The sequence below is a fragment of the Poecilia latipinna genome, unplaced genomic scaffold (assembly GCF_001443285.1).
Source record: "Poecilia latipinna isolate Pla-1442-1.1 unplaced genomic scaffold, P_latipinna-1.0 Scaffold902, whole genome shotgun sequence".
Taxonomy (NCBI): domain Eukaryota; kingdom Metazoa; phylum Chordata; class Actinopteri; order Cyprinodontiformes; family Poeciliidae; genus Poecilia; species Poecilia latipinna.
In genome coordinates, this window is record NW_015113518.1 from 75,020 (window position 1) to 91,691 (window position 16,672).

The 16,672-nt window shown below is 41.2% G+C and overlaps 1 protein-coding gene and 1 long non-coding RNA gene across 2 annotated transcripts in view; one reads left to right on the plus strand and one right to left on the minus strand.

The window, feature by feature from the left end:
- Nucleotides 1–2,933, minus strand: part of LOC106957414 (uncharacterized) — a 22,294-nt gene extending 19,361 nt beyond the window's left edge. Inside the window, exon 1 of the long non-coding RNA XR_001426944.1 lies at nt 2,918–2,933. This is a non-coding gene — a long non-coding RNA (uncharacterized LOC106957414). The remainder of the gene's footprint in view (nt 1–2,917) is intronic.
- LOC106957413 (ras-related protein Rab-37) overlaps nt 1–16,570 on the plus strand; it is an 18,536-nt gene extending 1,966 nt beyond the window's left edge. Inside the window, exons 2-9 of the mRNA XM_015048745.1 lie at nt 1,856–1,966; nt 4,958–4,999; nt 6,950–7,016; nt 7,164–7,216; nt 7,624–7,689; nt 9,619–9,675; nt 9,758–9,834; nt 14,269–16,570. Coding sequence (XP_014904231.1) covers nt 1,856–1,966; nt 4,958–4,999; nt 6,950–7,016; nt 7,164–7,216; nt 7,624–7,689; nt 9,619–9,675; nt 9,758–9,834; nt 14,269–14,374 — 579 coding nt within the window. The 3' untranslated portion in view covers nt 14,375–16,570. The remainder of the gene's footprint in view (nt 1–1,855; nt 1,967–4,957; nt 5,000–6,949; nt 7,017–7,163; nt 7,217–7,623; nt 7,690–9,618; nt 9,676–9,757; nt 9,835–14,268) is intronic.
- Nucleotides 16,571–16,672: the final 102 nt, after the last annotated feature.

Below are 16,672 nucleotides of genomic sequence, written 5' to 3' on the forward strand. Positions count from 1 at the left end.
AGAAAGTCATAAGAATTCCCCTTTCAGATCGACACAGCAAACATGTTAAAGGAGGTTATCATTTTCTCCACACCAGAATGCTGTGTGTGGTGGACGTCACCCTGAACACACCACCTATCCAGTGAAGTTCAGTGGTGGCAGCATCATCCTGTGGAAAGCTTTTTCCTCAGCAGGGACAGGGAAGCCCTTACAATCAGAACCTAAAAGAAATTGTTCAGATCAGACATATTTATGTCAATATGTCATTGCCCATTATTCAACCTGTGGCTCAAATACGGAGATATATTTCACAAGTATATGCTCCGCCTTTTCATGTAGTGTAATCGTTGATTGCTGCATGACTGATATTATCTTATAATTGTAAACTATACAAATGTTTGTGTTGTTTACTACAAAGACATTTAAACACGGATGTTAATATTAGTTGAGCTGTGGGGAGTGTCGGCATTAAAATTCTTGTTTAAATTCCTGTTTAAAATGGTTGATTAGTCAAGCTATCTGCACGTGTAGCCTGGAGCTGACTGATGAATGGACATGCAGCTGGTCACTTTACATCATAAAACACTCCAGTAGTTGGCACTCCATGACTGTAGATGTTTTTCATAGTTTCCATAATTAAATCTCTGGTTGTGAGCTGGAATCTGTGATCTGAGGTCGTTCAGTGCGACACCGACGGCTCTCCTCACCAAAGATGACCTAAAATTGAAACTAATTGCTTGCTGTCTTTTCACTGATGAACTGATAACTGTCAAATTTTTCTGACTGTTTCGATTGCAGCAAGAAATCCTAAACACAAACTGCAACATCTTCAAATCCTGCAGGACTTTAAAGTCAGACAATAGGCAGCTGGTGCAACTTTCTGACACTTTTTCCTGAAACGTAACTTTTAAGAACTAGATATGCACCAATCAGGCCTTTTACTGGCTAATATTTACTTCCAGTTTTCTGCAATGGCCTCACTGGCCAAAATCTATTTATTTTATTCTAAGAACTTTAAGGAATGAAAGAGGATATTGTAGAAAGTTGCTACGTCTACTTGATTCCTAACTGAATCAGATATTTTTGCCTGGCACCAATCAATTAACCACAGATGAAATATTGCCAATTTGCTGAGCTAATAGGCTAACTAATGAAAAAATATGTATTTTCTTGTTAAATACACCAACCAAAAAAAAACAAACTCCCATCATTCAGACTTCAAGCTCAGCATGCTCTTTGATGCCCATTTTTTAAGTTTTGTAAAGCTCTGATAAATATTAAAGTTGCATGAATCAGGGTTTCCCTATGTTTGCTTTTCTTTTGGGTTGAACCTGCTGATTCAGATCTTTTTTTTTTTCTGGGGTTATTGTATTTAAATGCTGCTGCATGTTCTTTAAAAGAGCTTTAATGTAACAGAAGGAACAACAATGCCTCACAGTGCAGGTTCCTGGGCTTTATCAGATTTTATTCCTTAAACTTGCGTCAAAGTGCATGCTGATGGCTGACGGATGTTCAGTGATTGGTCATTGCATCTCCACCGAAAATGGTGAGATTTTTGTTTGGATTTATTTAATAGCTAGGGGAGAAAATACACATTTTTCAGCATTTAACCTTTCAGAGCTGTGTAAGGAAAAATTTATTGATTTCAAACTTTGGTCTATTGATCAGTACATCTCTACTTAAGGCGCTGATATAATTTGACCGCAGCGACCGACCCATGCCTGCTCCCAAACATTATAAACCAACTTGTGCAATTTAGTTTTTTCGCAGTTGCTGCAGATTCTGTTTAAATAATTTGAACCTCGTGTCGTAACATTCGTTCCACTGACCAGATGTGACCTGTGACCCTTCTCCTCTGCTGACCGGTTGTCTCTAGGTGATGCTGCTCGGAGACTCTGCGGTGGGGAAGACGTGCATCTTGGTGCGCTTTAAAGACGGCGCGTTTCTGGGAGGAAACTTTATAGCCACCGTCGGAATAGACTTTAGGGTGAGAAACGATACATCTGACCTGTGTGAACCATCTCGTTATTTTTTGTGCTTGTGTGTGTGTGTGTGTGTGTGTGTGTGTGTGGGGGGGGGTGTGTGCGTGTGTGTGTGTGTGTGTGTGTGTGTGTGCACTTCCACTTAGCTTAATGAGGTAATTTCTTTTTTTTTCTCTAATGAAATCAACAAAAACAACAAGTGATCCCCCTGGCAGGAGTGCCATCGGCCCAATTAGCGCCTGTTTCCACGCGGAATGCTTCGTCACTCTGCGATGATAGCACCAAATGTACAAATCCTCTCGCCAATCAGTCAAGTTCACAGACCACTTGTGCTGCTAGGAGCTTTGGACGGCTTCGTAAATGTCTCGGCAGATGCCTGCCCACGTCTCTGTCTCCTGGAAAGATTGGCCGTGGCTCAGCTCGGCCCTGGAGGAGTCACCCTGCTGTCGGATGAGCTCCTACCTCGTCACACGCATCTGTTGCACAAAGAGACACGCCACACATGCGAACAAAGGCAGCGGCTGGTGGTGGATTTCAAGCAAATGACTACTGTGCATCATCCTCGTCTGTGCAAGAGTGGGGAAAGAAAAAAACAACAAATAGGCGCCTGGGCCTCGAGCTTTGCTTCGCCTCCTGTCAAAAGAAAAACATGTGCAGTGATGGCAAGTCAAGTATAAGGGTGTTCGGTCTGAGAGGAAAGTGTGTTGCATTAGCCAAAGTGATGCTTAGTCTCTCAGCGGACACAAAAGAACATTGTCCGTGTCTGACAGATTTATTTTTTTATTTATTTTTTTTAAATGCCTCAAAATGTCACTTTTGCTTGTACAAAAGCAACAAGTTTCCACCGAGACGCTCCGACGACGGAGGAGGGGGAAAGGATGCTGGCTTACATTCATTAAAAACCATAATTATTCGACACCGTTCATTGAGAAAAAGTGGCTGAGGGGTGTAATTACCTTTCTGTCTCCATGCTCGTTCACAAGCAGGCCTCCGGAGCTGCTTGGTAACAAAGCAATTTGAGATGAACAGTTGAGTCAATATGTTGAGGATGTCCTCTTTGCATGGTTAGGCAGGCAAGGCTGGCAGCTTTTACATGCCGGGGTCTATTTTAGGCCCGCTTCCTTGTAGCAGTTTCTCAGCATGCAGGCTGCTTTCACGTCATAATTGGGGGGGTAGAGGGGAAAAAAAAGGAAACCCATGGCAACTAATGCAAGGGTTGAAGCGTGTTCCCTCTGCCAAGGCTGAGGCTTCAGCGGGTGGCGGTGCTCGCTGTCGTCGACGGCTCGACGCGCAACACCGAGCCTCAGCGATGTCATTGAGGTAGTATGTTGCTGCGTTTCCTCATTGAGCAAGTGGATGTTTGGCCTTTTTTTTTTTTTTTGCGGGCTGTTAGTCATGACCTGTCACTGATAAGGTGCTCCAGGAAGTGCATTTTTCTTGCCTCATTTCCTTCTTGTAAGCAATTTGTTGTTTTTTTTTTTTCTGTTGTGGTTTTTACTTTGCTTCTTGGTTGCGACCTGTTTCGGAGGTCATGACGACCAAGAGAAAGCACAGAGGTTTTGCATCCAAACTGTGGTGCATTTACAGCGCTGCACAAAGAATTCACACCCTTTGAGCTATATCACTTTTTTTTCTTTTGTTAGCAAGATTTTCTGCAGTAGACCAACACCACTTAAAATCTAATTGTGAAGTCAAAGAAAAAGAATGCATGTTTTTTTTTTTTTTAATTCTTGCACATAAAAATCACATAAAAACCCGTTTTAATCTGAGATGGCTAAACGAAATCCAGTTCAAAGCGATGCCATCAGAAGTCATCTAATTAGTAAAAGGAAGCAGCTGTTCTCTGAAGACCTCAGGGGTTTGTTGGAGAACAACAGAGAACAAACAACATCAGGAAGAGCAGAGGAGCACAGCAGGCAGGTCAGGGAGAAAGTTAAACAAGAGTCGGGTTATGAAGCGACATCGCAAGCTCTGAGCAAATGTGGAAAAGACAAACACAGCAATCCACACTCTGTTGGTGACTCTAGAGGAGCTGCAGGAAAGGAAGTTCTGTTTTTTGTATGACACATTTTCAGCAACACAAAGTGCTTTATGTGATTCAGAGGAAAATAAAACGACAAGAAAAAGAGCAAGAGAGAACGATGACGGGTGGAAAGACGGACAAGTTTATGATGTTCTAGTTATTAATCGGGCAAGTCTAATCTGGTGGGTTTTTAGTCTTGATTTAAACGAATTTGTGCGTCATCATTTTTGGAGGTTCATTGGAAGTTTATTGCAGATTAGTGGCATAGAAACTGAATGCTGCTTTTCCGTGTTTGATTCTGGTAATGGGGGAAGCAGAGCAGACTTGAACCAGAAAACCAAAGTCGTCTGAAAGGTTGACACAGTGACTCCTGCTCTGTGATGTACTTTGGTTCTAAGCCAGTCAACATCTTGCATTACCAACAGTGAAAACCCACAGGCTGCTTTGTGTTGGTCTATTCCATCAAACCTCAACAGAACGCATCAAGGTTTGTGTTTGTGACGAAACGAAACCTGAAAAATCACAAGGGGTGCGAATACGTTTACATGGCTCTGTACAGCAATACGAAATCCTCATGCTTAAGAGTATCGCCGCTCTTCTCAGAGCGCCCGTCCGCAACACTTTGGGAGTCGTACACTTTCCCAGACTTGCCTTGGGTCTGCAGGAAATCAGAGGGCACCTCTACAGGGCTGCAGGAAATTAACGGGGGAGTCCGTTGTTATGCTGCCAGCCGCCTTTCTCACTCTGCTGTAATTAAGTCTAATCCTGGGACCTTGTTACTGTGTGGGTGTTGCAAATTACTTTCTCTGCCAGCATTCAAAGCCACTTTTAGCCGCCTTGTCTCTCCTGCCGCACGCTGAGTCGCTGCGCTTTTTTAGCCCGCCCCGTTAAAAACGCTCGTCAGCCGCTTCCGTGCCATTTTCCAAACATATGCTGGATTGTCTTTCACTGCCGCTCCCTCTTGTTTCCGCAGAATAAAGTGGTGGAAGTTGACAACCTGAAAGTCAAGCTGCAGGTGAGAGCACTGTTATCTTTTTGCTCCTTTCAGATCCTATCAGCTCATCTCGCTGATAGATTTGTGACCTAAGCTGAACACTCGTCCAAGTAGGTGTCGCAGGAGCTAAATAAACACGTCGGTGTGAAACGTGCTTTAAATTGGTTCGCCCGGCTGCCATTTTTAATCCATTCCACCCAAGGCGCACACACTCCCCCTCCCCCCCCACCCTTTCATCATGACCCGTTCATTCAACACTGAGTGGGAGGTGACAAAATTAGACTCCCTTCAGTAGCTCCTGTAAATCATCAGTTTCTCTTCCACACGTTTTTCACATGACATAGTAGCTGCTCTGGTAATAAATAGACTTTGGCAGTAAATTTAGCCCCGAGAACAAAAAAGGAAAGTGAGATTTAAGAAGTCTGTGTTATCATTTTAGACGGACAGGGAAGCAGAATGTAATGAAATGAATCCTCCACACTTTAGCATAAAGGCCTTTTCCTCATAGATTTTTTTTATCACTTTTTAAATACTGATGAGGCTGAATTTCCTGTCTTGTGAATAATCTGATCATTTGAATGGAATGTTCTCTTTTATTTCCTATTTTGAAGAAATTTTCAGGAAATTGGCCTCTGTAATTTCTCCTTATTTATACCAAAGTGAAACTAGAAGTGATAAATCACTAATTAACCCTTAATGCACAATGTAAAGTTTATTTTTGGAAAGCTTTAAAATACTTTAGGTACACTCATTTTACCATTAAATAGTGGTATTTGTATTTATAACAGCTGTGCTTTTGGAAAAAAATATATTTATCTAATAACATGCCGTTTTTAAAAAAAAAATAAAGTTAGAATAAAGCAGACATTTCTGACATTTTAAGTCTGGGATCATGCTAATGTTATGAAAGCTACATTTTTAGCTTGTCTGCCAATGAAGAGGAAGGGCACTGTGTTCAAAAGTTATATTTAAAACAGCTGTATTTATTAAACTTCCGTTTTGAGTAGTTCTATAATTTCTTTAGCTTTATGAAACATTAAAGCTAAATGTTTCATAGAGCTAAACATTTAGCTTTATGAAACATGTGCAAACATTTCATGTTTGCACATTTCATGTGTTTTTTTGTCAGGCGGTCATAGTGGTAAAGGCTTACCAGCTATTCTCAAACAGATTAAGGACTAAATGTTTATTTGGATCAGTCAGCCAGAATCCATTAATATTTCAGGATGAAGTTTACTTTTGATCTGCAAACCATAAAACAAATTATCTTTTATTGCAGAACCAGAATCTCACAAATTACATTTTTAGAAATCGAACCTTTAGTTTGAGAATAATTATTAACTTGGCAGAAAATCCTTTTTTCTTTTTCAGACACATTTGATGTATTGCAACATATTTGTCTTCTGCTTTTACTTTCAAGTGGCATATGTTTTTTTTTTCCATACACTTGAAAACATGGGACATAAACCAAAAATATTAGATGATGAAAAGAAAATACATCTATAAGTAAAACTTCAGATATTAGGAATTACAAACTATCGGGGAGTTGCATGTTTTGTGTTCCAGCAGTCGTCAGATGGTTTAAATCGAAGAATATTTTTATTTTAAAATGGTCTAGTCCAAGTTCAGACTGAAATTTAATTGAGAATCTTTCCAAACACAAAGACTGCTGAGGCTTGTGGTAATAATTTGAAAAACAAAAAAAATCAAGAGGTATGAAAACTTCTGCTAAGCTCTACGCCAAAGTCAAGAATCCCTTTATATGGTATTTTCAGCAGTGTGCATATCAGATTACATTTAGTAAAAAAAAATTAAAAAAAAGGACTCCTCAGACTATGATCTGCGCTTTCTTTGTACTGCGCTTGTAGATCATTAATATTCCATGGTGCTGCTTCGTCCCTGGGCTGGTTGGGATTAGCTGGGAGGTCTTTCCGTGTCGGATCCTGTGTAATTATGCCGCTTGTTCTGCAGATCTGGGACACAGCTGGTCAGGAGAGATTCCGCAGCGTAACGCACGCCTACTACAGAGATGCCCAGGGTAACCTTTGCAGTTCATGTTCCACTTCTCCACGCCAAGTGTGAGCGTGTGTGTGTGCGAGCGTGTCGGTGATGGAGCAGCCGAAATTCACGCGTGAATGAAGGCGCTGACGGTAAAATCTGCTGTTCTCTTCTTATTCTTTTGCAGCGTTACTTCTACTTTATGATATCACCAACAAGCCATCTTTTGACAACATCAGGGTAAGACGCCCCTTCCACCTCCTTTCCTTATCATCCTTCCCTCTCTGTTTATTTTTTATTATTTTTTTCCCCCCTCCTGCTCCTAAATCTCACGCTGAACGATTCCGCCTCTCCACATGCAAAAGCCCCACCTGGGCCTGTAACTTTTCCTCTCAGACCTATTTAGAAATGACGCGCCGCTGTCGTCTGCCTGGCTCCATGCTCCCCAGTTTCAGTAATGAAAAGCAATAAAGGCGCTCAAGGATAAGAATGACTCAGTGTCGGCATGATTGATAAGAGCGCGCTCACAATGCAGCGCAGCTCAGGAGAAGAGCGAGGAAAACAAGAAGAAGAAGAAGAAAGCGCATTCTTCAAGTGGTCCCTGTTTGTTTTGGTTACATCTCCTCTTCTTTCTGTACTTTTTGAAGGCTTGGCTGACTGAAATATTCGACTATGCCCAGAAGGATGTGGTCATCATGTTGCTCGGCAACAAGGTGAGCAAAGCTTCGTTTTCTTTTTTGTGTGTGTGTGTGTGTGTTTTCTAGACGATGGGAAGGATATTGGTTTCTTTAGCGCAGTTTTAACACACTCTTATCACATTCGGGCAGACATGCGAGCGCCTTAAAAGGTGGAAAATTTTTCCAGTGTGACACGAATGCATGAAGGCAAACTGTGGTTTGCTTATTCCAACACAAACATGGGAAATGTGGAAAATGTGTCCTCAATAATGCACTTTTGTGACAAAGCATTTCATAACACACAAGTTTACATCTGACAAAAATAATCGGGAGTAAAAACAAAAACTGTTTTCAAGGATAATTTCATTTATTGAGGGATCAAAACGTACTTCACTCATCACACACATGCCTGGTTACTCTAAAAGCAACACACCATGCCCCAAATTAAAGAAATTTAAGAACAAATGAGAAATAAATGAACAGAAATCTACAAAGGGTTACTAAACAAATGGAAGCGAATCATGTCCCGGTGGTGAAGCTCCTCTTCCAAAATTACTCCATGAGCGGACCGACGACTCGTCCAGGAAGTCGTTAAAGATCCCACGGCAACATCCCATCCACTGCAGGGGTCACCTGCCTCAGGAAAGGTCAGAGTTCATGGGTCAACAACAAAAGACTGAGCAAAAATCTGCATTCAAAGGTGAAAGTCAAATAGTTGTTATAAAACTTCCTGATGTTTCCCAAGATTTTCTAGAAAGTATTCCTTGGACTCGAGGGAGAGAAAGGTGGATGTTTTTGGACGGTTTGCGTCGTAAAACGAACACACCTTTTCAAATTATAACAGAATCATTTCGATAGTGAAGTACGATGGAGACATTGTGAGGTTCTGGTTCTGTTGCTGTCAGTAAAAACCTCAAAGAGAGGACAGAAGTTTGTCAGCAAAGCTTAAGGCTTCTTGGTTTATGTTGCAAGACCATCATCCAGAGCACGTCAACAAGTCCATCGAATTGTGTAAGAGACCTCAACAGTAAATGAATTAAACTCATAAGATGCTTTTCTGTTCATGCTAACGACTCAAAGCGTTCCATTCGCTCACACTTGGACACCAGGACACGGATCAGTCGGGATCTTGGGGTTAGGTAGCTCATAACCTTTCATTGCTTTCGAAGAGAAAGGCTTTGGATTGGCCTAGTGAAAGTCTGGATTTGAATCTGATAGAAATGTTAAGCAAAATACTGATGCTCGAGATGTGGACGAATGAAATCAATTCTGGCAAGAGAAAGTGGGCTGTGATTCCTCCGCTGCGACGTAAAGGACCACCACAAACTCTTGATGGAAGTTGATTCATCGAAGGATGGCACAACCGTCGAAACAATTTCTTTTTCACAAAGGGCCAGGTTAGTTTGGATTGGATTTTTCCCGTAATAAATACAACCACTGTTTTCAAAACTCCTTTCTTTAATCCAAGCAGGTTATCTTTGTCTGACATTAAAAAAAAAGCAAAGACATGACTTCATAATGGACTCTGTAACTTGCCCCCTCAGCATTTTCCCCTTTTGCTTTAAACCTCTGCGATAACTTCTGCCCAGAGCAGGGGAAAAAAAAAAAAAAAAAAGCGCTTTAAAGACTGAAAAATCCTCATCCCAACCGGCAGTCACTGCTAATTTATCCAAAAAGCTCCCTCTGGTGGTTCAGAGAGGACTCATCAAAGGGTCGTGGGTGTCACGTAGCAGCAGCTCAGATCATTTGCTGTGAAAGCAGCAGGACTGGCGGCGGCGGTCTGTGCAAGCGCTGCTCTTCTGCTGGGGGTGGAGCCGCTGACATCCCATCATTCCTGATGGAGCCGCGGCTCAGGCAGCCTGGCAGCCAGATAAGCAGGCTGACAGGACGGTGCATCACTGTGGCTAATTTTCTGGTGAATCTGTGACCCCCTGACATGTTTCTCTCTCTCTCTCTCTCTCACAGTCAGACATGGCTGCAGAGAGGGTGGTGAAGACGGAGGAAGGAGAGAAGCTGGCCAAGGTAATGAAGGATGTCCTCTAAGTGCTTACATCCACGTGGAAAACACTCCGCCGGCGCTCTCCTAATGTTTTTTCCGTTTTAGGAATACGGAGTGCCGTTTATGGAGACCAGTGCGAAGACGGGGGTCAACGTGGAGCTGGCTTTTCTCGCAATAGCAAAGTAAGTTCTCCATCCGACCGCGAGACGTCTTGGCTTTAAAGTGTCGTTTCTGATGGAAGAGCAGATTTGCTCGGTTTTTCCTTCAAGTTTCTCATTTTGTCCTTTTGTTCAGTGATTGCTGAAAGAGTGATTATGCGCCTCTTTTTAATCAGCTCAGTGTGCTGCCATCAAGTGGTGACAAAAAACTTTCTGAAGTTGAGGCATTAAAATTCATGACGTCAAAAACGTGAGAGGATTTATTCAGGCGGTGCGGCTCCAAGTCCAAGTCGGAGATTAATATCACCGTTTGCCGACTCGGCTGCTTTTAAAGTTGCAAACAGTTTCAGATAAGACGCTTAACAATCAAATAAAAGTCATAAGCCTTGCACAGCTTGTTTCTACTGTTCTTGAGTTTTTCTGCTGCAAGCTGCCCGTCAAATGCATCACACAGTGCACAGTCCTTACATTTATTTACACCTCGGCAAAAAATTCTAACCTAGTTTTAGGAGATTTTGTGAAGGGGCAACACAAAGTTTCTGGGTTTCTTACATCGCTTGTGGTAAACTGCAAAGTGGACGTTTCAGTGGCTTTCTGTCTATGTGCCACATTTCTACATAGGCCGGATTTATGGAGTGAATAAGTAAGAGTTTGTCCTGTCAGTTGAGAAACTGCATCAAACTTTTCAGCGGATCATTTGTCAGATGTGTCGATGCAACACATCTAGACTTCTCCATTCATCTCCACGCATGTCCGATACGCAAGTAGGCTAACCTACTGCTAAATGTTCTACAAGTCTATCATTTTTTTGTATTTATTTTTATTTAGCCAATTGTTCAGGGTGTCAGAAAACCGTTGTGAGAAATAAAATGTTGAAATCCTACGAGATTAGGTAATCAGGCTTTATGGTACTTACCCTGTTTAAAGTACTATAAAAAAAATATCCATTAAAAGTATATCACTGAGGCGACTTTAAATTGTTTTACTATCACCAGATGAAACATTTCTCACTTCAAAAGCCCCATTAGCTCCGAACGACAGCATAACCCGCCGTCACAAAGTTAATCCACCAACAGATTGCACTAAATTTTGCACCTTTCACTGCTCATTATGGGGGGAACATGAAATTTAAATTGACGGGGAATCATTTTTCTCGCGGGTCAGACGACCATGTTTCGCATTAGGGGGTTTGCATTTTAATCTCGCTCGTGCTCGCAGCCGACCTTCTCTGAGTTGACCTTGTTCTGTTCCTCTCGGGGATCCTCGTCGTTGCATTTCGTGCACGGACGCCGCCTCGTCCCCGTCTGACTCCGGCGTCGTCTAATCCAGCGTAATGGTTCTCGGCTAATTTGGTGTCGGCTGCTGTTGTCTCCTGTTAATGGGATTGCATTTGTTTGAGAACTCCCACCTGGTGTCAGACGTTTTACGGTGTAATTTCTATTCCTTGTGTGGATGCCCTTCAAACTGAATGGCAAGAAATAATTTATTTTTTTATTTTTTTCTTCGCTTTTCCTTTTACAAGCCAGGTCGCTCTTGCTGCATGCCAACAGCATGTTCAGTTTGGAAATGTCATTCAGACCAATAAAAATGGAGATTTATTGCTGGTGTTTTTTTTTTGTTGTTTTTTTTTATTTGCTTCATCAACAACACAGACGGCTAAGAAAGACAGTGATTCGTTTTGAAATATTTATTTATTTAGAAAAAAATTCTTTAAATCTTGGCAATATAATGTAGATCAGTAAAGACGTTTGATATGCAGAGCTTAGATTCTTTTAACATTTTATTCACCATTCCAAATATGCGATCAGTCAGTGATTTCTTATTTAGCAAGAGGGCAAATATATTTTTGCACAGTGCTAAAAATTAATGATATTATATTAATATAAATATAATAGTATTTGCATATTTATTATATACCAATTAATTTATAAGATTATCTATTTAAAAAAATTATTAAATTATTTATTTTACAATAAATAATTTGATAATTATTTAATAATAATTATTAATAAATAATTAATAAAAACAACATTTTTATTATTTTAAAACTATAATTTAGATTTATTCTGGTTATTGTCTGATATTAAAAGGTTGTTTCATCATTTTTTTTTACATCTGAGTGTGACAAAAAAAAAAAACAGGAGAAGAAATGTGTAAGCAGCAGATGCTTCATCACAACACTGTTACTCTGGTGTGTGAGTCAGATTTATCTATAACAAGACAAAACCGCAATCTGTCAAATGTGATTTAAACCGGCGGAGTCCAGTTGTCCTGATCCAGGGGACGTCTTCAAGACTCTGTCTAATGAATCTCACAAGGCAAGTATGGGCATATAATTTCTATCTTTCACTTTTATAAATGGTTTGAAACCATAAGGTTCAGTTTACAGTAGCTGACTTGTAAAATCAACCTGCTGGTATAAAAACACAACCAGTTTTTTCCTCATTGTTTGACAATGAGGTTCCATCAGATTGAACCTCACTTTCAGTTTTAGGTCGGTTAGTGTTACGACAAATATTTATTTATAAATCCCTAATTAACTACTTTTTTCTGTAAGTCAGAGGTTTGCGTACACTAAGATTACTACATCTTTGGTTTGGAAGCTCAGCTTTTAAGGCAACACTACGAACCAAGTGTTTTCTCTTTTTGGCATTATGGGGAAATATAAAAGAAATTGGAAAGAAAATGTGAACCACCACAAATCTGGTTCATTCTTTGCTACAATTTCCAAGTGCCTAAAGTTGCCTCGTTCATCCGCTGAAACAAATATGTGCAACTATGAACACAAAATCAAAATGTCCAACTTATCATCCTGCTCAGGAATTCAATTCAATTCAATTAGAAAATATTTGATTAATCCCAAAGGGAAATTAAATGCTGTTGTAGCTCATTTAATAAAAAAAAAAAAAAAAGATGAAGTCCTTCTTGAAGAAGCTTTAGAGGAGCTTGCAAGCCTGCAGAGCTGTGAAATACGGGGGAATGGCAGCGTCATGTTGTGTTGGTGTCTTCCCAAAGCTGATGAGGAACGAATATTGAAGTGACATCTCAGCCATTAAATAAAACTCTACACATGCTGCCAAATCACTTGCAGAGTGGTGAAAGGATAACATCTTAGAGAGGCCATCTTAAAGTCCTGATATCAATATTTTCTCAGGGAAACATTTTGGGTGGGACTGAAAAGGTATGTATGGAAATACGACATACAAATCTGACTCAGTCACCTGTTCACACTGGAGGAATGGGCCAAAATTCCAGCAAAGCACTTTGGAGAAGCATCCTAAACATATGGCATGCCAAAATGCAACTCTACCAAATGCTAACGAGCTCACCTTTCTGACTTTGACAAAACTACTTAAAAATTTGAAGCAATTTCGGTAATCCTAACAGACCTAAATCAGAAAACGTTGTTTGGGTTTAAGTGCGGGTTTTCTTTTTTTTAAAAGGTTTTTGTTGGCTCTAGTGGCCTTTATTTGAAAGTAGTTCAACAGGAAAAAGGGGGAAGACATGGGGCAAATGTCACCAGGCCAGGAATCGAACCTGCGACCAATGGCATGAGGACTAAGGCCTCAATACATGGGTTGCGCTTTGCCCCTGCACCACCACAGCACCCCCGTTTAAGCGCGGTCTTTAATTACACAGACAGTATCAGCAATTTGGTGTTTTATCTGCGTCTGAGTCTCAGACAAAGGAGTCAAGAAGTGGCGTCTGGTTTTTAGTTTTTGTTCACAACTGAAGGCCATGAAAGTAATCAGTGAGTCACCATTTTATTACAGCTGAGAGATGTTTGATTCATCTGCATGCTGCTGGAGGATGAGGTGGAAAAGGCTCTCTCACTGCACAGCGAAATTAAAATGTAAAAGAAAATGTGGCAGAGTAGTGAAAAGAAAACCATCTACTACACTTACAGGAGAAATAAACGGGTCGGTTCTAATGTCTATAATGAAGAAATAGCAGCTGATTCTGCAAACCCCCTTGTCACCATAGATACTGTCTCGTGAGCGCTAACTTCACCTCTCCTTGCAAAAGCGACCGATCCCGTCGTAATGCGCCAGTCGCACAGCCTGCGTTTCGAACCGACTTGTTTGGCGACGGCGTTTTTGTTTGGCAAAAGAGACGAGAATCATTCCACACCAAGAGCTTCGTCTCCTGTGGGGCTTCATTAGGTTGTGATTCGACAGAGTTTATTGTACGTAAAAAAAATCCGCCCTTGGGCTTAAATGTAGGCGACGTGTGATGTCAGTTTGAAGCACAAGCTGTGATAAACGATATTCCACCAGAGGCATTTTGATCAAATCTCAATGCTTCTGCTCTCCTTTCTCCCCTCCTTCTTTTTTATATTCTTGATTTGTTCGCCCTGTCTGTGCTCCATCCCACACATCCACCTCCTCTGCTTCTAACTTCCTGTCTCTGCCTCCCTCCCGCCCTCTCTCTCTCTCTCCTTCTCCTTTTCTCTGTCAGGGAGCTGAAGCACAGAGCGACGCAGCTGCCAAATGAGCCCAAGTTCAAGCTTCACGACTACATCGAATCTCAGAAGCACAAGTCTGGCTGCTGCAGGCTCGGGTAGCAGACGCCGAACGCCACGCAGAGAGACGGATAAAGGGTAGAGAAAGGATGGAAGGAGGAAGGGAGGGAGGGAGGGATTGAAGATGGGGTCAAGGTAAAAAGAATAAAGATAAAATGTCAGCTCTCTCTTATGAAAAGCCAATCCAAGCAACCATACCCCCCACCCCCAACACACACAACCCCTCCCGAGAGGCGGATGTTCTTCTGCGCAGAGCTTTTGGCTGAGTGGAAGCGAATCTGGACTTACTGCCATCCCTTTGCTGAAATGTGAATTTAAATAGTTTGTGTAATGTGTAGAAACGTTCGTGGTCTTTGTGGTGACAGTTGTATCCGAGTACAAATCAGGAGTAACAATCTGAAATGCTATACCCGTCTGCAGGGACTCCCTTGACAAGCGGCAGGTTTTCATGGACCATCAAAGCGACTGTTGATGTGGATATAGCATTTTATTTTTATTTTTTTCTCTCTGTGTGAACTGAACCCCATCCTTCTGGCCTTACAGTCTCCATCTTCAGTCGAGAGCTCACAGTCAGGTTGTAGCTAAATGGCCTACATCTGTTCACATCTGTACTGCTGTTAGGTAGAATAAAGCCAATATTTTGAGGGTAATTACCAACCTCGTGTCTGTCTGTACGTTCATGTCGAGATGCTGTAGGTGTACCGTTCCAGTTACAACTTCATGGATGTTAATGTCACATTTATTTAGGCATTTAATTATATTTTTAAACGTACTTTTTTCTTCGTGTGCCGCTTTTCCAACATTAAACTTCAATGATTTTTCCAGAAAAGAACCAGAAGTTTAATCTACGGTCGTTCTCCAACTCACAGGGCGTCGAATTGGTCATTCAACACTGGGGAAGACTTAAGTTTGATGGTGTCAAATTTTAGTCTACAATAAGTTTTCAATACAATTAAGTTATTGGTTTCTAGAAAATGCTAGTTTTAGTGGTTAAATATTCCTAAGCGCCATAAATGAGCTTCCTGTATAATTCTGGCTTAACATACGTCTTCTTTTCTTAGCAGAACGAGCGCAGTTCAGTAAAATGGTTGGTTTCTCAGGGCAAGCCCAGCAGAGGGACACAAACTGTACATTTTCAACCTACTTCTTTAGGTGAAGGTAATTCAAGAATATTCATAATAGCCAGCTTTATCCATTTAAAATCCAGTTTTATCGTGAGTGTTGGATCGTTGTCCTGTTTGAACACCAAACTGTTAGTAATATTCGACCATCTAGTTGTTGACTTTTAAGTAAAGTTGAGGAGTTTGGGGTTAGTCCTCCGTAATTATTCCCTGGACTCAAGTTAAAAATCATGTAATTTCCTCCATTTTGTTCACTGGATTGCCTAGTTGCACTCGTAGTGTAAGGGAACCCTACAGAGTCAATTTGCAAGCAAACTGAGACTGATGATTTTGTGTTTTGTTGCTCACCTTCTTGGTCCACACCAGAGTCTCCCATTAAACTATCCATTGAAACGAACTCTGGTCCGTTTTCAGTGTACCAAACAGTGAAAGCGCCAGAGTGAGCTCAATGTTTGCCCCATCTGACTATAAATCTGAAACGATGCTTAAAGTCTGAAGGCCTCGTGAAGAGTGATGCCCTCAAGCCTCCGTGTTCCCTGGGTTGTTTATTAACGTCCAAATGAATTTGGATCAAGTGGTTTGAAACTCGGGCAGAACTTGTGATCCAACAGGACAATGATCTCAAACACACACACCAAAAAAAAAAAAAAACTGGGTCAGTGTCAGTAAACCGATCAAGTTAAGTGAACTCTACTTATTCTGCTTTGAAGAGCATTCAGATATTCCACCTTACGTTATATGTTGCACTGTCAGTCGATTCTGTAAGAACAGTTTCAAAGAAATCCTTAAAAGTGAAAGCTTACTGGGACGTTCATACAAACGTCTTACTGGTGCTGTAGTTTCACCCCATATGAATAATGATAATAATAAAAACATACTCATACAGATTCCTACACGCCCCCCAAGCATTATTGTGTCTCTTCTAATGATGGATGTTGTTGTTGAGGCTGTGCCAAGCTGTATTTGTTGATGCACCACATTCTGTATTACTTTGTACTCTGTTCATTATGAATGTTTGGTTGTCTCTCCCTCCTCGGAGGCGTCACAGTGATCACAAAGTGCCATTAAAGTGCTTTGTTATCGTACGAAAGATATAAAAAGTATATTTTGTAATGTATGTGATGTTGCCTTATTGAAGTCGGTCGTGTGTGTGTGTGTGTGTGTGTGTGTGTGGGGGGGGGGGTGGTTGGCGCTTGGCGGCCTAGGTTTTTGAAACAAC